The 25,442-nt window shown below is 24.9% G+C and overlaps 1 protein-coding gene and 1 non-coding gene across 2 annotated transcripts; one reads left to right on the plus strand and one right to left on the minus strand.

Annotated features, from left to right (window-relative positions):
- Positions 1-2,026: 2,026 nt before the first annotated feature.
- Positions 2,027-2,098, minus strand: Trnaw-cca (transfer RNA tryptophan (anticodon CCA)). Its single transcript has one exon. It is a non-coding gene; the product is annotated as a tRNA-Trp (tRNA).
- Positions 2,099-8,019: 5,921 nt separating this feature from the next.
- Positions 8,020-24,834, plus strand: LOC114123479 (solute carrier family 22 member 5-like). The gene is made up of 10 exons (XM_027986482.2): positions 8,020-8,383; positions 13,052-13,289; positions 15,144-15,250; positions 15,476-15,630; positions 17,394-17,562; positions 17,639-17,768; positions 17,977-18,083; positions 20,700-20,914; positions 21,775-21,956; positions 23,070-24,834. Exons 1-10 carry the CDS (start codon positions 8,244-8,246, stop codon positions 23,244-23,246), a joined length of 1,620 nt encoding a protein of 539 aa, XP_027842283.2. The 5' UTR covers positions 8,020-8,243; the 3' UTR covers positions 23,247-24,834.
- Positions 24,835-25,442: the final 608 nt, after the last annotated feature.

Genomic DNA, 25,442 nt, shown 5'->3' on the forward strand with positions numbered 1-25,442 from the left:
CTATATATTATACATATTACATAATTAAGTGAAGTGTATATAATTATTTTTGCATTCACAATCCAATGTGGACAGAACATTAGCATTGTCATTGTTCGCTTGTCATATCAATAGAGATGGACAATAGTATTATCAATATAACCACATGATTATTGTGCATACTGTATAATGCGTGCATCGACATATTCAATATTTACAATTTCTATATAGGTGCGTAGACGCGTAGTCGTATTAATATACTCGATTATAGAGATCTGGTGACTACTGACTGGTATAGTATACACATGTAAAGTGTGACTGATTTATACATAATCTGTAAAAAATTAAATAAAACTAAACCTTAATTAATCACTTAATATTTAGTCTATATTAAAATAAATGCATTTTTAAAGGAAATACATAGTAGATAAAATACAATAACAATCGGAAGGTATCCGTGTACTGCAAATTGCCAATATTAGGTATATATCATATAGTTATTAACAAGAATGATACAAAATGCCATAATTCTTACAGGTAAATCAATTAGTACATATTATACAATATGCATAGCTAAAAAATATAACATTATATAGAATGTATACATTAATTTTTTTAGAAAAAAAACGTGGTGTAAATAATCATTTATCTAATATTCGATATTTTAATAAACACAATAATTTATAAAATACACTTATACGTCATATGTATTAACAAGTAAATGAAACAACGATTTTTAAATATCAAATATATATCTTATAAGGAATATTTATTGCACAAATATAACATATACTATACATGTATATATATCCTGTATTCTCTTGTTTGTTATTGATAATTAATAATGCTATGTGGTCAGTTGAGGTGCCATATGAGAGTTAATGAATAAATAATTAATTTTTTAATGTCAAATCTATCGACTACTTCTTGAAGTATAATAATTTATAATTATAATTATTTTTATTTTATAATAAATTGTTGTTAAACCGTTCTACGTTGGCAAACAAAACTGTGTAACAGCAAACATAGCAAACTGTTAGGTAATTTTTCAAAGTTTAATACCCCATATCACTATACTTATTTATAATTACCATACGTCGACTGACGATATCCAACAACAACGGCATGTCCTTCTAAGATATAATTTGATCTTTGATCCGACCGTTTTTAAGGAGTTTAATATAGGCAATCTCTTAATTACTTATGTTGTAAGTTATCGTAGTAACGGGTGTGACTGTATTGTAAGAAAATAGCAGAGTGCTCCCACACAAGCATTGAAGCATGTACATCGTGAGCCGCAACTGTTAATGCAATATCTTGTAATTATTTTCAAAAATAAAGTTTTGATACCATATACTTATAGATTTAATAATGTGTACAAAGTTAGATATATACCTTCAAATATATTCAAAATCATATCTCGCTAAAATTACAGTTTTTGTAATACCACTTATAGAAGATATATATAACACATATCTACAACAATAAATTTACAACTTACGATATTTAAATATCAAATACTTCAATTATGTTATGCCTCGTATCTTAATCATTTTCTTTTAATACCTTTAAAGAACGATAAAATATATGTATTAACAAAAATATACAATTTTCTAAATTATAAATTAATGTTATATTAAAAATATGAACTTTGTAATTTTTAAACGATATGAAACACCTTTTATCAACTTAATGAGAAACATAATCCGTAAGAACTCAAAGCTTTTAATTATCACTAAGTTTAGATCCCATGTGTAAATTATTTAATAATTATTAAATGATTTATCAACACTATTGACCAAATTACTAATATAACAAATAATAATACTTCTTCGATGAACGGTTTCAAAATTACAGTATAGAAATATAGAATTGATAGAATTATCATTTTAATGTTAGCGTGTGGTTCATCGTTAGTAGTTTAGTGGTTGATTTTTATAAACATTTTGATAAATTAAATTAATTGAACAATTTAATAAATCTGAAAATAATAATCTACACAACTAAACAACGAAAAAAATGTAACTACTGCAAACAAAAAACAACGTGACCTCGACGTGATTTGAACACGCAACCTTCTGATCTGGAGTCAGACGCGCTACCGTTGCGCCACGAGGTCTCCTACAACCTCGGTTGCAAACTTGTTTATTTAAGCAAATTCTCCATCACATATTCAATATTGTTACGTTAAATTAATGCTCTATGAACTATAATCATTAATCATCAATTGACCCAGCTTAATAAATAAATATAAATGGATACCCAGAAATTATGAAAAATTTACACTTGACATGCTGACAATAATTTTTTTTTTCAATCACCACAAATTTCAAATCACTATAATTTATAAAATAATTGCTTCCGTAAAACTTTCTTTCGGTAATACAAATGTACAATTTGTAGTTTAAAAATTGAACACATATAAAACAATAAAAAATAAAAAAAAGGATTATAAAAATGAAAAAATTATACTTACTAATTTATAATATTTATTAACTTTCATATAATTCTTCTATTTTATAATCACGCAACAATTAGAAATTAGAATAGGTAGGTAGGTACCTAGATTGTTACTATCTTACAATATTATTATTATTATTATTTAATCTTTTTTTGGCAGGTTTAATGTTAGGAACATATCCAAAAAAAAAAATTGTTTTCCAAAATACTATTTTGCTTCGTTACCCTTATTACAGTGACAGTCGTTTTTCGATAAAATACCCTTTCTTAAAACAATGTAACACAATATTTCTTGTTTGTTGGTAAATCCCAAATTTGTATTTTTTATAAAAATAAAATACCTTTACTAAAATACAATAATAATTAATAAACACAAATAAACTAATAGTGTAAAATATGCATTCCTATCTTTGACACTTTCTAATATACTCTTAAAGATTACACATTTGACATTTTTCAGGCGGCATTGAAGTGAATTGCGAGAATGATATAGGTATTTCATTTCTACGGAAAACCCTACGCAATAGCATACAATAATTACAAGTGTACATAGTCATGAATCATGATAACCGAAAATCATCGGTAATCGCGGTAACCGTATAGTCAATAAAGTACCGATTTTAAAGTAATCAAACACTTGGCATAATATCTCACTCGTTTTTCTCAAAATACCTACGAGCTACAACAGAGTAGGTATTTCATTAAATTAATTAATAAATAAATACTTGTGATACCTATTACCTATATAATTGTTTTTTAATTATTATGAGACATTATAGTATTATACAATATAGAAGTTGGTGAAGAATAGTGTAGAGTGGTGACTGTCGCACTTTGCCTATCTTCCACCGACCATATAAATCCGCGTCCGTCATAAGTTCGTTAATTCGTTAAATATTATCTTCCTATTCATTTGTGTAACTTGACTAGCACATTTTTGCGTTGTGAACTTTCAAAATTTTTTCGTTTTAATATTATTCCACTTGAACTAGAAACAGATTTTGTGCGGAGAGAGGAATTTATTGATTTTTACAATAATGTGTAATTTAAAACGAATTTAAAAAAAAAATTGTGATAAACTAAAGTAACGGGTATACCATTTTAAGTTCAGAAATAATTTGAAGAATTGCAATATTGTTTGACATTTTTAAAGATAGTACCTATAGACGTATAGTATAGTACTATAACTAAGTAAGTTATTATAATAATAATAATAACTTTATTGTAACAATAACATAATATCATTACATATTTTACAAAATATTTAAATATACATTTATAAGTAAACTATACATTTACAATACTTAAGAAAATTAAAGAATATTGCAACGCTCCTAAAAAGCTGAATTTGTGCTGAGAGAGTAAGTTCTTAAAAAGAAATAAAAATAAGAAAAAAATACTCTAGTAACAAATGATAAACAAGAGTAAAAAATGTATTATTTGTAAAGTAAATAATAACATGTTGCATCATATATACATATAATATATATTTATTTTATCTTTTTAACTTAAATATCAAAGATATTCCTGCTAAATAATGTTATCATTCTTTTAATGTTTTAATGTTAAAAATAATAAAAAATATAATTGCATTCTAATAATATTGATATCAATACGACGTTACATAGAATCCAGATTAAATCTGTAATATCATTTTTACGAAAATCAATGACTAAAAAATCAATTGACGACTAAAAATTATAAGTATTATTATCATCTTTTCATCTAAATATAAACCCCTGGAACATCAATAATAATACAGAGATTTAAAATATTATTGTGACTTAAGATACTTAAAGTATGCCATTATGCCAAGTATAATTAACTAATTAGTTACCTAATATCAGAATTTTTATGAAATATAAAATTAAGTTTTATATTAGTATATAAATTAAAGATATAATAATTTAATATTAACATAATGGTATCGTTTAAAAATATTAAATTTTAATTTACTTTAAGTGGCTGATGAATAATTGGCCATAACTTATAATTATGTATGTAAGTACATGCTTTATTTTTAAAGGTTCTTCACTTCTTCCTATAATAGCTTAAGTATAAATTTGTTAGTTCATTATTTATAACAATTTAAATTAACAATTCTATTTTAACAATAAAATGAAACAAAACAAATAATTGCTTTACATTTTTATAAGTTTAAAACATTATCTTGTACATTACAATTTATATCATACAAAATGTATGTGTATTAAGTATTTTGTAGTAATCCTATATAATTTAAAATATTTAAATACCTATATGGCTATATATAATTATATATTTTTATGATCTAACGAAAAGTATAGAATAGCTCATCCATATGAAATATTTATTGCATTATTAACATAAGTTTATTTCAAAGTTCTAAAAATTAGAATTTAAATATGAATGCAAGCAGAGTATTTTAACTGCATTGTGATTTACATAGAAAATACCTCGCTTATAAGTTATAGCCGTTGTATTGCCGTAGTCACCACCACTGCCAGAAAATAAAAAATGTAGTTGCACAACACCGTCAATGAACTCGTATGAATCGGAGACGATTTGCCACTGGAAAACGTTGAACAAACATCGTTGTTTCAATTTCTCTGCAATTATTATACATTTAAATTGTTTTATACGCTGCGAAAAAAGTGAACACTAGACTTTGTTACCGTATTTGGAACATCTGCAATAAAATCATTAATTAATAGTATCTGAAATCGTTGGATTACATTGAATTGATTATCGTTCAACTTAATTTTAAATTTAACTGTATCTATATAGCTATAAACATGTTTATTTTATGTTTTATATAACTACATTGTATGTTCTGTTAATAAGGTTATAGATCAACTTCAACTATGTAGTAGAATCGAAGAAATCAATTGATAGTTACTTGGTACCTTATAGTACTTATCTATTATTATAACAATTTTATTAATGTACGAGCTATGGCTTAGCTTAACAATTTTTATTATTGATATTATAATAAACTCAATAGTTGAATGCAATGTTAACTAGAGATTTTTATGAAATAAATATTAACACGAGCATAATTATTTTCAATGTATAAACAAACTGTTTACTTAAATAATATAAACATTTGAACCTGAAAATGTGTAATCATTTTATTTTTGTTTAGGAATAGTTTCGTTCTTGTGTATACTTTACGCTATTTTATCTATATAAATCCTGAATATGTAAAGGTAATATTATAAATTATTTCATAATACACACTTAAATATTTAATGACCTCATTTATTGTTAATACCTGCTTTGTATACCTATTTAGTGATATACTGTACATAGTATGAATGTTTAATTTTACTATTTAAAAATCTCAATTTGCCTACTTAAATATAAATCAATTGAATTAGTTATTGAATTGTATTTGAAACATGATAAATCGATAATATTATATTGTATTATCTTGTCCGCATGTACATATATACTAAACGTGCGATTGCGTAAAGAACTAAAGAAGAACATGTTAAAAAATATTGTGTTGCAGTAAATATAAACCAAGAGACTTAAGAATATTAATTGTTCAATTTATTATTGCTATTTAAGTCTATATTAGGATTTAGGAGCCTTATACAAAGTACAAGTATTTAAAATCGATTAATACCCATCTTTTGTCGAGTTTATAAAATTAAAAATTAACTTCATTATTAATGAAAAATTTTTAATGAAGTTAAAATAATATAATATATCTACTAATAACTAATAACAAATAAATTTATACATAGGTGATATTGTACAATAATATTAACAAGTACATATAGGTTTATTCGTGTATTTTAATTTTTTAATCGTTAAGACGGAAATAGCCATAAGTCATAAATTATTGTTTTTACACCTTATTTAAAATTCTAAGCGGAGTAATAAAGTCTTATAGACCAATTAAGAAATTAAAATCCCAACTTGGTAGCACAATTATTGACTATTGTATATTATAGATAATTCGATACCTAAAATATTAATAATTTCTAGATCAATACATTTTTGTATTTTAAAGAAAAAAAGATAGAAAAGTGAGTACCACTCTGCTATATATTAGGTGTCGAGTGGATTTCTATTATAATATATAATTGTATAATATATTTTTACCATATTATATCAACTTATATAGTTCAACATTTTATAACGTCTTTCTGTAAATACCGTAAAACAGTAAAATTAGATTCTTAGTATAAATTGATAAAATCTTAAAATAAATAAAAAATGTAATTTCGTATAATATACATATATTATATCACATATATATTATAGGTATATAAAATTCTCAACAAAATTTAATTTGACTTTCCAGTAGAATTATTTTTATACAGGTTGAAATTATAACAAAATAAATAAATCAATTTATAAAAAATCTAACTTATGTAAAATAAATTCCCGTATTCCTATTTTTTCCCCAATTATAAAAAAAAATAACTGAAAATTTTTAATTTTGACTTCTATAAACTATAAAGTACAAACTAGATTCAATTTTCTATTCAAAAAATATAAATTGTAAAATCAGTACATTCATTGCTCGGCTCAGAATCTAAAATGAAAAGTTATTAATATAATTTGAAGTTAGTGCCTATTTTTATGTATACACTTTTAGTATGGAACGTTTTTTTAGACCGATTTATCGTCTTCCCGTGTTTGCGGTAGCTGGTAGGCAGGGGTGTTCCCATAGGGTATACTACATTACGCCGTATACTCTCAAGATTTTTTTTCAATAATATGGATATACTGAATATGCTCTCAAGTCTCAATCGATTTGCGATTTTAACTCTCAAGATATTTTTACAAAATGTCAAAATTATAAATATACTGCATATACTCAAACTATATACAAAGGAAAAAACAAAATTAATTTAATTAAGTAATTTTACCATATTTACGTCAATTATTTATAGCTGAAAAAGTCGTACTCTTTATTTTTTAGTATTTATAAAGATTGATGAGGTATAATTTAAAGAGGATATGTAAAAAATCTATTTTAAATTGTTTACATATTATTAACACGCTCTTTACCGGCTTTACTCTTATAGCCAATAATAAAAAAAATTTTATTATATTTTAAATGTTTATATTTTGGTTTTTGATGATTTAGTATACTCTCAAAAAAAATATTGGGAACACCTCTGCTGGTAGGTATAAAATATAAAGCCTACCTATAGAATTTATAAATGTAAGTCAAAAAGATCAATTTACGCTCTTAAAAAGTAGGATATAAAAAAAATAAGAAGATAATTCTTAAAATATCTATGGTTAAAATCATAAACATATTGAAAAAAAATAATAATTCAATTTAATGTCGCTAACCACAGTGTACTCATAAATATATATTTTATTATATATTTATACATTCGTTTAAATGTATAGGTATACATGTACGAATTTATTGAATAATCATGTAGGTACGTATATTTAAAAATAGGGATATCATACACATAATTATATATGTTAAGTATACATATTATATACTTACTGTAAATACACTATGTTCAGACTTGGCATTAAGTGTATACCCGCTTTGGGTATATATAATATAATATACAAAAATATATGTATATAAGTACTCGTTATTCGTAGTAGTGCTTGTTGCTGTTCCGTCACGAGCAGAAGCTATCGCGCTATCTCTTAACACTGCTGTTGCATGCGTCGCCGTTCACTATATAGGAATACTATATTATATGCGTGTCTATTAGTCGTTCGTGGCCGTTCGTGCGACGTTTTTCGCGTTCAAAAAGTACTTTTACTACCTATACTGTCAGAATTTTTTCGGTTCGAGTGTATTACTACTAAGTTTCTCCAGAAAAATCAGAACAATGAACATCGACAGCGTGCTCGTCACCGTGGGTATGGGCCGTTACCAATTTGCGGGCTGCGTGCTTTTCGGCTTCATGATAATGTATTCGAACGTATCGCCGGTTACCTACGTCTTCACCGCCGGTGATTTGAAATACAGGTAACGGTGGTAGAAAAATAAACGGTTCATGGCAATATAAATTGATCTATTACTCGAGACATTTATATTATGATGTTGCCATATACATTTTTCTAAAAACAATTTAAAAAATCTAAATATTTTTTTAATATCATTGTAAAAATTAGTAATAATAATAATTAGAAAAATTTCAATTTCCTGTGAATAATATTTTTTGAATCACAAAAAGTTATTATTTTTTACTAAAACATCTAATCTTGATAAAATTTGAACTTTAAATATCTATAACAAATATCGGTTATGTTTTAAATAAACAACTTATAGAATATTTTACATTAAGATTTTCTATTCACGAATAAACATTTTATCATATATCATATTATTATTATACAGAAATAAAATTAAAATATATATAATACATAGTAATCGAAAATTAAATCAAGCTTAGAAAATGCTAATCATTATTAGGTACCTATTTACTGTAAAATAAAATAAATATACATCAGTTATCACGATATAGGTATATTCTAAAGATGTTGCCATTCGATTTCCAAATTCACAAAAATGATCAAACTTAGTATTTTTTTTCAAAAATACTGCTAAGTGCTTTTGTTAGGTATGTACCTAGTTATTACAAATTTATAATTCTGGTTTTTATGAAGAAAAAAAGTAGTTAATTAAAAAATCAGTTTATAAAAAATTTTGCGATAATTTTGTAACCGATTATAACTCTTTATGTATATTATTTAATGTGTAATTTAAGTTTTATTTTAGTTTTTCCATATTTTATATATTACCTATACTTGAATTATTTGATGATCTCTTCACACTTAAAATTTTTAATTTTTAATTTTCCCACTGTTTAATAGGTATTGCAGTAGTTGTATCAATGTATAAAACTCTATATTGTTAGGACAGTTTTCAGTGCATTAGTATTCAAGTTCTATAAGAATATTTTAAGACACAATAACCATCTCGTTAAAATTGAGTAGTATAAAATAAATAACATTGGGTAAATATCAAAATTATACTTATACAGTTTCTACGTAGTTGTACAGGTATATACTTGAACGCTCGTATACTACTATATACCTACATGTTTGTATGGGTGATTGTAAACTCCGCCAGAATATCGGTCAAAATAAAAAGGTATTAAAAGATCTAATGTAAACTACGTCAGTTTTTTTTTCTTACCTGTAATGGGTATATGTAAATTCCGCCAGTTTCGAAATTCGAAATAAAAAAAAAAACTGACAGTGGTACAGGATGCTATAAATAGGTACAACAATGGAATAATACAAGACTTAAAATATTTACAAATTATATCACATAATTTTAGTTTACATATATGACATACCTAACTATATATTTTTGGATTTTTTGGTGTAATGATTATTTATATTTATTATGATTTTTTTACTATAATTTAAATATTTAATGTGGACGATTATTAATTATTATTATGAAAAATATGATTTTATATTATTAGGTATAACGATTATTTGGCCGGGAAGCGGTTCCCTCCCGGTCGTCGGTTCAAACAGAAAAAAAAATGAAGTTATGAAACATATGATTTTATATTGTTAGGTACAATGAATATTTAGATATTATGATTTTTTTACTATGATTTAAATATTTAATGTGAATGATATGATATTATATTATATTGTAAATTTTTTTTAATAATGTATCATATTAATTTTATACTACTACTTGATTTTCTTCACTAGCGGAGTTTACATGAACTCAATTTTACCTGATTTGTTTAACTGGCGGAGTTTACAGTAAAAAAAGGTACTTATAGCGGAGTTTACATGCACTTGTTTATACAAAACAGAATCGGTTTCTATCTAGTGTTTTCCAATTTATTATTATTATAAATATAATATGATATTGTTATTTACCATAAGCGATGCCAGATGTCTTGTTCAGGAAGTGCTTGATGATACATGTATGTTCTTTATTTTAAATATATCCTTAACTTTCACAGCTATACTTAAATATTATTAAATTACATTTAATAAAAATAATTCAATACAAATATTCAACTTGGAACAAATAAAAGATACACCGTATTCATCTATAACTTCTAAGGTATCACTATTTTTCTATTAAAAAGCTTAAAAGTGTAATAGATGGTTTTTTGTAAGTTCTTCAGTTCTTCTTAAATTCTTTAATTTATTGTAATTTTAATGAGTAATTCTTTTATCGAACAACACTCATTATTTTAAAATCTATTAACGTTTTTAAAAATATAATACAATTTATTTACTTAATTTCTAATCAAAATAAAATAATATTTTTTATCGTTAAGTTTATTAGGTTTTAAACTTTAAAATTTTAAATACTTATACTCATAAACTACTCATCTGAATCACGATATTTATGAATCAAAATACTCTAGAAAATATTATTTTATCTTCATTGGAAATTAAATAGACAAAATATTTTTAAAAACGTTAATAGATTTTGAAATAATAGGTAAGTATTGTTTGATAAAAGAATCATCCTATATTTAATCTATTCAAAATTTCATATTATTTTTGTCAAATACATAACGGATTTCATACCATCTACAACAGATAACTTATTTTACTACTCTCTGAATTTAACAATAATATTATTACTCCCCCTTCACAAATTCACAATGTGTTCATTATTAATAAAAATAATATTAGATGTGTCATAATACTTTTTATTTTATTTAATATAGAGATTATCATTAATAAATGTAATACATAGATGATAAATACATTGGTTATTTACGAAGATGCTTAAAAATTAAAAAAAAAAACTATTTATTAATATTCAATAGATTTATTTTACCAATATTTAATTTTGATATAACTTTTACTATCTCAATGTAGATTATAGATTATTATAATTAGAATACTTTCAGAAAGTTATTAGCACTTATAAGTTATAATTTAAAATCAATAAAATTTCCATTTAAAAGTAAAAGTTAGGCCAGGTATAACGAATACACAAAAACTGATACAATTATTAAAATAAATTATAATATTATATAACTCCAATAAATCCAGACTATATTATTTTATTATTTATGTAGGTATACATAATTATTAAAAATATAAAGTACGTAAATTGTAAATATTTAAGTTTAGTAAAAACATATTGCAGATGTTAATCTACTCGTTAAAAACGAGTACGTACTTATAATTCAATTTCATTAAAAAAATCTAGTTATACATGTCACGTGAATATAACCACTTATATATAGTCACACCATATCTTCAACATACTTTGGTAGGAACGTAATAATAAGAATTTTCATTAGAAAAGACAAAACTACTAAGTTTATGCAAAAATAATTGTCACTAATAATTAAGAATCGTAAAATTTAGAAACTATGATAAAAAAAAATACTGAGATCTCTGATTCGACAATATAATGGACTCATAATGACCTCGGTAGTTCTGATTAGTGATGGGCAGCACCAACTAATAACTAACGAGTAACGACTTAGTCGGTAGTAAACAATAAGAAAATAAGTCGGTTATTAACACTGACTAATCACTACCGAATAAAACCAACTAACGAATAATAAACCAACTAATGAATCATTTTTCATTTTTCTAATGAATAAAATAAAAATAAAATGAATAAAAGCAGGGGAAATAATGAGTGCCAAAAGGAATCGGCTAGATCCAAAAAATTTAGATGTTTTAATTTTTTTAAACAAAAATTTAAAATAATTAGCATAGACATAATATTGCTATTGTGTTTTTGTGTTTTATTTAAATAAAAGATAAAATTTCATTACTATAAAAAGTACTTACAATATTTTTTCTTGTAAAAATATCTAATTATGCTAATGAACCATTAAATACATTTATTTATTAGCTTTAAGATAAATATTTATTTTTGGTGGTAATATCATAAGTTGAAAAATTTCTTCTTTAGTTATTTAGTCGGTTTTCGTTAGTTACCTAATCGTTTTTTTAAGTTATAAGTCGTTAGTCGTTTTTCAATAGTTAATAGTCATCAGTTGTTTTTTGTTAGTGTTAGTCATTAAGCAGTTTGTTGTTAGTTGGCCATGATAATAGTAAATTTGTAACCAACTGTTAGTCGGTTTTTTGGAGTAAAATATAACTATTAGTCGATTATTTAAATTATTCAGTTGTGCCCATCACTAGTTCTGATTAACCATATTATTATACCTAATTGATTGTATGTTATAGAGAATTTAATTGATTTCATTCGAATGGAAACCTAAATGGTACTATTCTCAGTATCTTCTCTAAAAAATGATAAGAGATTGGATAACCATTATGAAAAATTGTAATCGCATGTATAAAAAATATATGAACAAATTGCCATGCCATATTATGCTATTTTATACATAAATTATTTCGATAATATATTATTATTTTGAATCGTATTGTACCTATAAGACGAAAACGATTGTACAGAAAAATAACAATTTTTTTTGATAATTATAATAAAAAATAATGATTAAAGAATTTTTAAATGAACTAAAATAACGGTTGGCAATGTTTTCAATATTTAATTTTTTTTTAATTATTAAGTAAAATAAATTCATACAAATTTGGTTAAAGTATATCCTATTTTTTATATATATATATAAGTACTACAATAATAATGGAATTAAGTCTTTCGTTTGTGTAAAACGTTTTCCAAACTATTCTTTCATCCGTATTACTTTAGGTGCGCGATACTGGGATGTGACTCACCAGACCCGGCCGAACGAACTTACGAACCAGAATGGTTGCGATTCACAACGCCTTACCGAGAAGACACGGGACTGCCGCGCAAATGTCAGCGATACTCAAGGAATCCAGCTAACAGTTCGGGGTGTGGGCAAAGTGACTTCAACAGAAACACGACGGAATTATGTCATGATGGATGGGTGTTCGAAGATAACGAGAAAACCATCGGAACGGAGGTACATAATTTGTATTTTGTTTAAAAATAATTGTAATAATAAAATGCAATATTTGTGGTGCGTGTGTGTATAAACGATCCACTATCAAGTCTATCACATTCGTGGTTCTGAAATTCAGTACATATAGATAATCCTATACTCAAAAAGCAATAATGTGCGACTAAAAGCCTAATTTTTAAATTGTATATTTTAAAGATAGGCGTTTATAGGAATTTTTTGGCACACAAAAAATGGAAACGAATACCTATTTATTCGATTGAATAGAGCTATTATTAATGATTATTGATCACATAAGATAAAATAGTTATTGTAATATTGTATATAATTTTAGTCCTGTATTTTATAATAAATCAAATGCATCCAAATTACCGTGTTAAAAAATATGTTCAACTTACATTTAAAGAAGTTTAAGGCAGCAGACAGGGTAAATTAACGGGAATTTAATTTATCACGGGCGGTAAACGTAGTGCAGGATCAGTTAGTTACTATAATAGTATATAAATGTATCTATAGTAATTATTAAAATGACATAATCTTAAAACTAACGATAAAATCATGCGATCCTAAATACAATTACAATACAAACATATTTGTTGAAAAAGAAATTTGATGAATTATTATAATAACTTAATGATTATATATTATAAAATATATTACATATAAAACTCATTAATTTTTATTAACTATGTACGGTCAAGGTTTGTTGTCTTTGAATATTGTTTAATGCGGTTATCAACATAGGGTGGATAGCCCCCTACATATTATCTAGAATTATTACTTACACCCCCCCCCCCACAACCATTAGAAATTACTGAGAACGCACTTCAGGCGAGAGCGTCTAAACGTATTTACGCTACCCCATTTCTCCACGTACCTCACCATTCTTTTTTTTAAATATTAGTATGTTATACTACTACGTAGTACGTACATTACTACACAATATCATTATGACAGTACTTCATGAATATCTTATTTATACCATTGTAGTAATTCTAGTAATGTTAATCTTAATAAAAAAATAAATAAAAATATACTTATACCGCGACGTCTATATTCAATATATTATTTCATATTTTTATAAACCTTTTAACAAGGGTTTTAAATTTTTATCATGTTAACGCAGCAAATTTCATAGTCGTCTTTCTTCCCTTACAAATCCATTCATCGAAAGCTTATCACCCCTAACAATTCTAGATAGCCCTCCAAGGAGACTTAAATATAAATGGTGTAATGATTTATTACATGAAACCAATAAAAAAAAATGAAAAATAAATATTAAAAAAAAAAAATGAAAATGAAAATACACAAGACTTAAAACAAGTTGTAAGTGTTCTTTTGTTTTTTAAACTCACTTATTATACTTATTATGTCTACGATATAGATTGTATAATATACAATATTAATTGTTATTTATAAATTAAAATATTATTTTCTCCTAAAAATAAAAAAACCTTCAAGCGGCGTCATAGTTAGGCTATTTAGAGTACATACGTGTCATAATGAATTTGCGGTTGAAATATTTTAAGGAAAAAAATTTATAATAGTAATATTACGTAGTTATATTATGTAAATTGTAAGTTATATTACATACCTATACATAGTTTTTATTATTTTTATCGTTAAATCGTAAGTAAATCAAAAATATATCAATAAATAAAATCAATGTATCGACTGTTGATTTATAAAACTGTTTTATTGAGATATAAACCATGCCTACATCGCTGTTTCCGCTGGATTTGTCTGTATAATATGATTATAATTTTAATATGATAATATATAGTCGGATCGTATAATATATTAATATATGTATGTATAATATATAAATGTACCTTATTTGCATTATACATTACATAGTTTGAACTTATGTGTGAAGAAAATAAATGGAAACTATCGATGGTGGGCACAGTCAACAACTTCGGTCAGTTTATCGGCATACCCGTGTCTGGAATCATCGCAGACAAGTAAGTCCACTAAAACTGTCCAACCTAGAATTAAAATAAACAACGTGATGCATTACCCATAGGTTATCTATAATTATTTCAGTATTATTTATAGCCCAATAAGTGACTTATTACTTATTATTCATTATTTACCTAAATAAATACAAATATATATATATATATATTATATACTTAGAACGATCAATATGAATATTGTTATATTATACTTATATCGGAAATTTACAGGTTTGGTCGAAAGTTTGCTATGGTGTTTTGTGCTGTTACATCAGCAATAATATGTATCATTCAATCGTTTTCTGTAAATTACCAGATGTTCTTGATTTTGGAATTGTTGTCTTCTATTGTTTCCAGCGGTGTTTATACAGTCACTTTCGTATTAGGTAAGAACATTTTCAATAGATATTTAGATATTTAAAATTCGAAATTTACAAAAAAAAATAAGTTATGAACCAATACCTAGTACTCATGGTAATTTATTTTATGTATAAATATTTAAACGCCTTACAAGTTAAACGAGTTATATATTGCATGAACAAATTTTAACAATTATTTATTATTTGTTTCAACGATTAATTACTCAGATATTATAAATGTATCGATACTTTAAGCCGAAACTAAAATTTGGAATTATCAATTGTTAATAATTTATATAAAATGTCAAAATACTGTGCTGATAATTGTAACACTTAAATTAGTAACTTTTGTTCTATCAAAACTCATGGCCAAGCCAGAGGAAGCTTAAAAGAATATTGAAATTGTTTTCCGTTTTGGATGTTAATTTTTATTAAATTCTTCACTTAGAATTGTTAGTAAAAATGAAAAACTTTCTTTTACACAGCTAAAGCTTTTCAAAATATGATAGAAGTACAAAATTTATTAGGTCGATAATTTATTGAATGTTCTGATTCAATGAAATATGTACAACCACTAAAAATATAATCTATATACAATATTATACATACAGCATATTATTTTTAATCGAATTTTTTTTTTAAGATTACTTTTAGTAAACGATGATTATAAATTATAATATTATATTATTATAGTTACCTCGTTGACACATATTTTTTTTTAATAAGACGATAAGAAGTAAAACAGATATAACAATAAGTATGATTTAAATGTAACGAATTTGGTTACATCGCGAAATAGTGTAGAAAAAAGTGTTGTACCTAGCCCAAAAACACATATTTGTTAAAAATAATAATTTACCTTTTTCGCATTAAAGATAATTTCTTTGAAAAATAATATTTATGTTGTTTTTTTACAATACTCCTGATTAAGGTTTGGTTTCAGTGGAAATTTTTTGACGAAACTATTTTTCGTAAAGGTAACGCGTTTTGATCCGTTTGCATAAAATTAGTACGGCCAAACGTGGCATATAATTTATGTTTACACATAAAAAATAGCTTGACGACTTTTTTGCTTTATATGACATTTTTGTAATTGATTAAGTTATGCTCATATCGATATTAATAAATAAGTAATGTTTAATTTGTCTATAATACATTTTTTTTTAAGTAAAATTCATAATTTTACAAATTATAACCATTTTAATTAACCAAATACCTAATAATTTAATAAAATTATTGTTCAAATTGGTTGTGGACTGGACTGTATAATAATTTAGACAGTTATTTGTAGAATTAATTTGTCCTTATTATTTAACGGTTTACATTATATTTATATTCTATAGAAATAGATATTACTTTGTAGTTTGTACCTTGTACGGAAAAATGTTTTTATATTATAATGTATTTGTTTTAATAATACGTTTCTATTTAAAATAAATGTTTAAAGGAAACATTGATAGTCTGTTAATCATTGATAAATTAACTTTGATTGTCGAAATTAATGACCAACACAAAAAAAATAATGGTACAATTATAAGATGGTTAAATTATATTAACTAACAATTAAATTAAATCGAAAGTCGGACTTAAAAAATATGAGTTTTAATTCTCTATACTGTCAAAAAAAAGATCTGAAATTTAATTAAACTATTTAATTTTTGATATAGTCTAATAAAATATAAAAATATCCAATCACATAATATCATGTATACACTATACTATTTGAACGTGTATTAGTTATTTTTTGTTAGATTCCTATATTTATAAATAAAATGTGTTTTTAATGATAGCGATGGAGTTGGTGCTTCCCAATCACCGAGTACTATACTATTCGATTCTGGAATGTTTCTATCCAATAGGTGCCATATTGGTGGCTTTTATTGCCAGCCTAGTGAAAGACTGGAGGCTTTTGTTGCAGATAGCCAACATCCCGGGATTGCTGTTTTTATCATACTTTTGGTTATTATCTTGGAATTAATTTTATTTAACGCCGATTAATACAATACTTATATTACTGTTACTTTCTTGTACATAGGCTTACCGAAGAATCGATGAGATGGTTGGAAATGCAAGGCAAACACGACAGAGTGATAGATGTCCTTAAGAGAATAGCTGGCATTAATAAAAAATCTTTGCCTGTACTGCCTTCTAACGTACAAATGGAGGTACCTAATAGTTTTAAATTTTAAATATTAAACTGACACACTACGTCACTACACGTCATATACATCCATACACATTGAATTATAATTGTACTAATCTTTATCTACATGTGTTCAAACGTAACTGAATGTTACTGATAAATCTTTAATGAATCTGAATGTTTACCAAAAAAAAAAAATAAGAAAAATGCATTAAGAATATTTTTTACAGACGATAAATTATGACGACGAAAACGACGCAAAGTACGTCAATATCTTAAAAGACGTGATCAGGTCTCCAACAATATTATGTAGGCTGATCAGGTGTTCACTTGTGTGGTAAGATATAAAGTTATTTTCAAATAATTCTCTAAAATATGTAATTTATAACAAATTTTAAACCATTTTAAAATTGTCTTTTTAGGGAAGTAATGGATTAATCATAATTTTTAAAGAAATAATGGCTATAGTTAATATTAATTTTTATGGTACTGGTTTTATATTATATTAATTGTGTCGGTGATATATGATTGCGTATGTTTTGTTCCTGTTAGTAGCACGATTACGTACAATTTCTCTAAATAGCTCTCAAAAAGTTAAAATATATTATACGATTGCGTACAAAAATGAGTGCAACATTGCTAACATACTATAGTATTACACTACTTAGTATTCATTATTTTATTAATAAAAATAGTAATATTTTCAAATAAACCTAGTAAATTAACTGTTAAAATGTTAAGTGAAAATGTGTATTTATAATAATTATTGTACCTATTATTTAATGGGATTTATATAATAAATAATAATAATTAAATAATTAAAACTACTGAAATGAAAAAAATTATGGTCAATTAAATTATGTATAATAGAATAAAAATGTAAATTATAAATAATTAAAGCCTTGATATCGATAACCTGCAAACTGCAATCCTCAACAATTTAGGCATTAGAAATAATAATCACAGTAACATTTGTGAAACTGTATTAAAGATAAATAATAATTTCCTAAAATAAGTTTCTTTTTTTTCAAATTTTTACAATTGTAAACAACGGCAATGTTGCAGTAAGTTTGAGATGGTACAACGTACGCTATCGTAATAGTGAAATAAAGGTCCATACGCAATCGTAATAATGCACCCATTTGTAATGGAACATGAAACATAACAGGTAAAAAATACCCATGGTAACTATTTCCTACACGAAATACTATAACAAATACAAATTTCATTCCAACAAAACATAAAATAAACAATCAACTGTAGTTAGTATGGTTAAAATTTATTTACTTTATGTTACATCAACAAGCCTTTAGTTCAGTGTTTATATAGTTAAACTGTGTTATTATTTTTAAAATTGTAATTTGATATTTGTTGTTATTATACATGTTTGGCTTTCTTTAGTTTTTTTTATATATATTTTTACTGAACCTAATTTCATGTTACTATATTTTACATAGAATATAGATACTTACACGTTCAGAAAGTAACGCATTAAATTTTATCTTTGTATAGAAACATATTGGTTTATTTTAAAATGTGTATAAACTTATATAATATGTAACTGTTAATTTATACACAAAATTGTGCGTAAGAACATATCAAGTACCTAAAGGACATATACCTAATAATAAATTAAAACATTTAAATGTATGGATCAACTTCATTATATTTATAACAAAGGAGTAATTTTATTTGCAACTTGCCATAATGACGAATTTGTTAAGAAAATACAATTTAAATGGTCAGAAGATTTACATTTTTTATGAAATACCTTAATTAAAGTCTACACTCTACAACATATAATTTTGTATATTTATAAACTATAACCACGTATTAATCAATTAAAAGAGAAGTATATTTTATAATCATCAGAGAAACTACTGATTTTTTTATTTAATAATATTTGTAATAAACTTATAAGTAAACTTTAATTAAATTATATAATATTATACTATATTAAAAATAACAACAAACATGCTAATCAAGCAAGTATAATACTATAATGTCTTATTATTTCTATATAACTATAAACTAATCCAAATGAAAATATTAAAAAAGAACTCAATAAATTACTATTTTAGATTCTGACCAACAAAATGCTTTAAATGTACCTATACGTCATACTAAAAAACCCAAAAATCCAAAAATCTAAAAAAATGTAGTAACACAACTATTTTTGTAGGTATTCAAAATTAGATGACAATTACATATTATAATGGTTAACAAAAATATTAATTATTTTATTATAATTCAAAAAAATTATTCATATAGGGTCTTAAAACTTTTTCGTGCATTATGAATTTTACTATACGCTTTAATATTTTTAAAATTTGTAAATTAATTTAAAAATATTTCGTAGAATGTATTATTAATAAAAATAATATAATATAATGTTAATATATATTATCATTGTTATAATATTGAGTACTAATAATATAAATAATATATTGAATGAAATGTGTTTTCATTTAATCAGCCTTCCATAATATGAATAGCAAAATAAATTAGTTTAATAGCAATATTCAAAAATATGTTATCATGAAATATACTAGTAACAAAGACTGATAGATCGTTATCGCTCAGAATCATTTTTCAGATATAATGATGTATCAAGTTTTAAATTTAACATGTCCATTGCAGTGATATAATTGAAACATACTGTATAATAAGCGGTACCTGTTTACCTTTTTGGTAATACAATTGTCAACATATTAATAAGCATCTAAACATAGGAAATGCAAATAAAAATGTCAATGAGTTTTATTTAATTCATTTTCGTATAGCTTAAAAATGATTATAATAACAAGGGATAGAGGTCTAACTTACATATCTCAACCCTAAACCAATATAATATTTCAAAATATATTACTCGCATAGTCGCATGTTGAATACTATATAAAATGTATAATTAAAAACGATGGAATAATAAATTATATTATTTTTACTTACGCAGGATAGCGATAACCTTAGTGTATTACGGGCTGTCAATATGCTCAACTGACATCGCAGGGGACAAGTATCTGAACTTCTCGTTGGTCTCATTCGTTGAGATACCAGCCTGCTTGCTGAATTGGTTGATTATGGAAGGGATGTCCCGAAAAATGTCGTTATCTTGCATGTTTATTTTGTGCGGTTTCACCAGTGTCCTATACAATTTAGTTCCGGACTGTAAGTATAGCTGAATTAAAAATTCTTATTTTTTTTTTATATTTAATTTCAATTTACAATATATTATATACGTCGTAAATATAAAATTAAACAACCTACTTGGTTCCTAATTATTTCTACCAAAAATAATATTTTATTTAGTAAACTTAGGTTTAAACTTAAATTCTACATCGACTAGGTTTAAAATACTTATTACATATTATAATTTAATGATAAAGTAGTATTATATGATGGTAACTATATAAGGTTACCGATATTGAGTAAATAATGTGAAGTGAATGATGACAATGTTTTGTGTAGTGAAATGGACTTAATATAACAGATGGTTATGAACTTAAAAGAATTCCTTTTTCTAAATTTATCGTATAATAATGTCGTGAATAGTTATAGTTATAATTTGTAATGATTATTTCTATTTAAATAAATTTAAATCGATTAATATTTAGTAAATTTTAAGAACCAGGTAAAAAAATTAAGTTTTAGGAAAAAAAAATCTTACCATTTTAAAATTAAAAGTTAAAGCAATCACATAATTAATTAATTTATATCATATGGATTTATAGAAAACCAAGCTGAAAAATAATTTCGTACAATAGCGAATCTATAAATTGCATAGGTACTATTAATGCGTATTATACTTCGTCGATTTTATTAAGTGCACATTTATTTATTTTCAAATTTTAAATAATTTTATACTTTAGATTTTTGATTTCTATTTATTTTGTCTATTTAACTAATTTCTATTAATTAATTTGTTTTTTATTATTACGTTTACAATGCCTTATATTATATTATTGTTAGAAGTTACATTACCACATTATTATTTTTCATATCGATGTTTATTTTTTTTTCCAAAACAGCATTACTTCTGATAAAATTATCGATATTCTTGATTAGTAAACTTGCAATATCCATCGCATTTTGCATAATTTACATGCTAACTGTGGAGATATTCCCAACCAGGATGCGAGCAACCCTGTTATCAGTATGCTCTATGATTGGTCGGATTGGATCCATGTTGGCACCACAGACCACGTTGCTGGTACGTAAAATATACTACTTTACACTAACAACTTTTCTGAAACAGCGATAACTACTCACAACGATCGGATTTGTGAGGCATGTGAACACACGTGTATAACAACATCAAATAAGATATCCTATACCTATCTTATATATTTATATCCGTTAGATTCGGATAATTAGTAATATTAATGCAATAATTATTACCTTAAAGTATTATAGATTCTTACATCTAAAATTCAGCTTCTTATTGTTACATTATAGTAACCTCACGTGACATCATACCCATGATAGGGACTTGCACCCATTATTATGTACAATTTCATAAAAATATCCTCAATTACTTAAATTCTCTTATTTAGTATCTTGCTTCTAAATTTCTAATACATTACTAGACAATCTTTCTCGTTGTTTTATTAATTAAACTGGCCACTTTATGTTGTTATTTTTTACACTGTAATCAAATATAAACATAATTTTGAATTTTAAAGAAAAGTAATGTTTTTCATTTCATATCTTCAAAGAGGTATCACCGAACGCTACCTCCCCTCATGTAAACATGACCAACTATTTTTTTTAATCACATTTGCTTATATTTTACATATTAATGAACACAGATCTATCAGCTAAGGCATAAAAATCTAATACAAATAAAATAAAGTATTATGAACTTATACAGTCACACAGGCGATCTCCGCTCAAAATCGTTTTTCATACGAATGTATAATGATTTATCATTAAATTTAAACTTAACAAATCCATTACAGTGATTTACTCAATAACGAGTCGATTCAACGCTTACTTTACTGGAGTGCAATTACATACTTGTCCACTTTTTAAAAAAAATGTATCTTACCATTCAGATATTCGTAAACAAATTATTTATTTATATTTTATAAACAATATATGGTATAATAATATTATTATGATTAGTAAAAAATAGCACGGAAAAATATGATAAAAAAAAAAAAAAAAATAATGGAAAAATCAAGTTATCGCTATACATAATAAGTTACAGACTATAAGGACATTATATGGGTTTATAGGTATTATCGTAGTATCTTTGTACATATCATAATATGCTTTTTTTGTTTTCTTATATTTCATTACCGATTTAAAAAAAAAATTTCAGGCTGAATACTTTGGTAATTACGTGACTATGTTAGTGTTTGGTGCGACGGCGCTTGTGGCAGCCGCAATCACCATAACTCTTCCGGAAAGCAAAAACATCAAATTGCCCGACACCGTCGTCGAAGCTGAACGGATCGGGATCGACCGCCTGCTACCCGAAAACATCGAAAACTCTTAATTTTATAATAATTATTAATAATAATATTTTTATACGCACGTACAAAACGATTTTATAATGTGTGCAAGACGTCCTTAAAGCCACGTAGAGTGATTTTCGCGAAAATTCTAAAATATATACTCTATAAATAGTATATTGTTTAATATATGCGACATTTTTAGTTAGCTTGTTATTACGGGACACTCTAAACACGTAACAATGAATTTTGTTACTACCTATACAGCTCCTCGTAATTTTCAACGTTTCGTGCACGTTTAATTTGCCAATAGCTTCATTGGAAAATGTGAGGAACAGATGATGAGACAGGTATCTCGCCGAATCGATAACCCAAAAAGAATACAATGATCTTTCAATTCATTTTTCTTGATCGGAAAACTATCGCTTTCAAAATATATCATTATTCTTATTTATATTGTGCATTATAACGTAATTTAAATATTATACTTATACATATATATATATATACAGGTGATTCATCAAGCATTCTTTAGTGTATCTCAGTTAAGGAGTAAGCACCGTGTTTTAAAAAACTTGAATTATGTATACTTTATATAACCATTTGTTTTTTACTGATAACTTTTAAGCATTTTGGTTTTTTTTCTAATACACGTGTACCTAAATCCAAATTCAAACAAGAAACGTTTTTACTTAATGAATTATTAAAATGTATACAACTATGCTATAAATAATGGTCTTTAATAATTTTATTATTTTACAAAAAGTATTTTTAAAAATTATAAAATGTTAATTGATTAATATAATTTTGTTTTAAAGGCAAATAACTAAAATGATTTAGATATAACAAAATTTTCAAAAAAATCATCCGCTTAACAGTTAATATTGTTTAAATAGTAATATAGTTATTTTCATTTGAAAAACATTTCAAGAATACTTTCTTAAATGGTGTGAAAATTAAATTATTTAAACACATAATCTGATAATCTACTCTTATATTTAATAATTCAAAAAATCAGAATCATTTTAATACACTAATTGCTAATACCTAAAATTAAAGAAAAAAATGTATGGGGGGCATGATTAATGAATCGCCTCGTATAATGTATTATGTAATATGTAAATAATTTATATTTACGATTTTATACATTAACAGTGTACGAAATGTTTAAGTTTATGATGTATAGGAATGAATAATTCTTCAAATTTGTTTTAAAACATTTTTATTTCAAATCTATACTTAATATCAGAAGTTCTGCTTCAAAACGGTTAATTATCCTGAATAGCTTAATCAAACAGGGGAGTTCCTAATTATTATAGTAATTACTTATTAAACCTATTAAAAAATTATGAATACTTTCCACGTGCTTGTACAGTTAGATGTTTAGAACTTATACATCCATCCATTAACTATAATATGTTAACCTATTGTCTAGATTATAATGACTATAGATACTTATATAAGTTGTATAATTTTGATTATAATATATAATATGTGTGTGTGTGCATTTGAAAAACCTTTGACCATTATTTAGTGCTTGGGATTCAGATGCCCTTCGAAGACAAATATTTTCATCTGGGACGTCACTAAGTGTAATAAACTTTTCTGTACATAAACTAAATTGTGACTTTACGAGTTGCGGAAAATTGTTTTAATATACCTATCTTATTATATTTGATAATAAAACAACAACGGCAACAAACATTGTATGTTATCTAGTACTCCAGTCCCGGAGGATATCTACCTAACGATGACTATAAGTTTCATATATTAGCGAAAACCCAACTGTATTCTATGTATTAATTAGTAAAACTTTTTCATTTAACACTTTTTTAATGGTTCCCAATGGTTTCTAAATTGATCTTTAATTTTGATAATATACTTTTATTTTTAACAAAAATAATAATAATTTAAATATTTATCATTTAAATAATATTATCATACATAGTATGAAAACTAATTTTTAATGGTTTATACTCGTGTATAGATTTTTAATAAAAATATTATGAACCGTATGAACTTTCCAATAGATAAGTAATTATGAATAACTGGCAAGACACTAACAGGGATAAGCAACTCAAAGTTACTAGAGGGCCAATTTTTAGAAAATTAAAATCTAGCGGACCAAGCATAGAAAGAAAGAAAAAAGGTCATACAAAATAAGTATTTTAATTAGCATTTATTTTTACTGCACAAATTCGCCATTACCCAACGATTTTTTAGACTAAACATTTTCGTTA

Source organism: Aphis gossypii, chromosome 3, assembly GCF_020184175.1.
Source record: "Aphis gossypii isolate Hap1 chromosome 3, ASM2018417v2, whole genome shotgun sequence".
In the NCBI taxonomy this organism is placed as follows: Eukaryota; Metazoa; Arthropoda; class Insecta; order Hemiptera; family Aphididae; genus Aphis; species Aphis gossypii.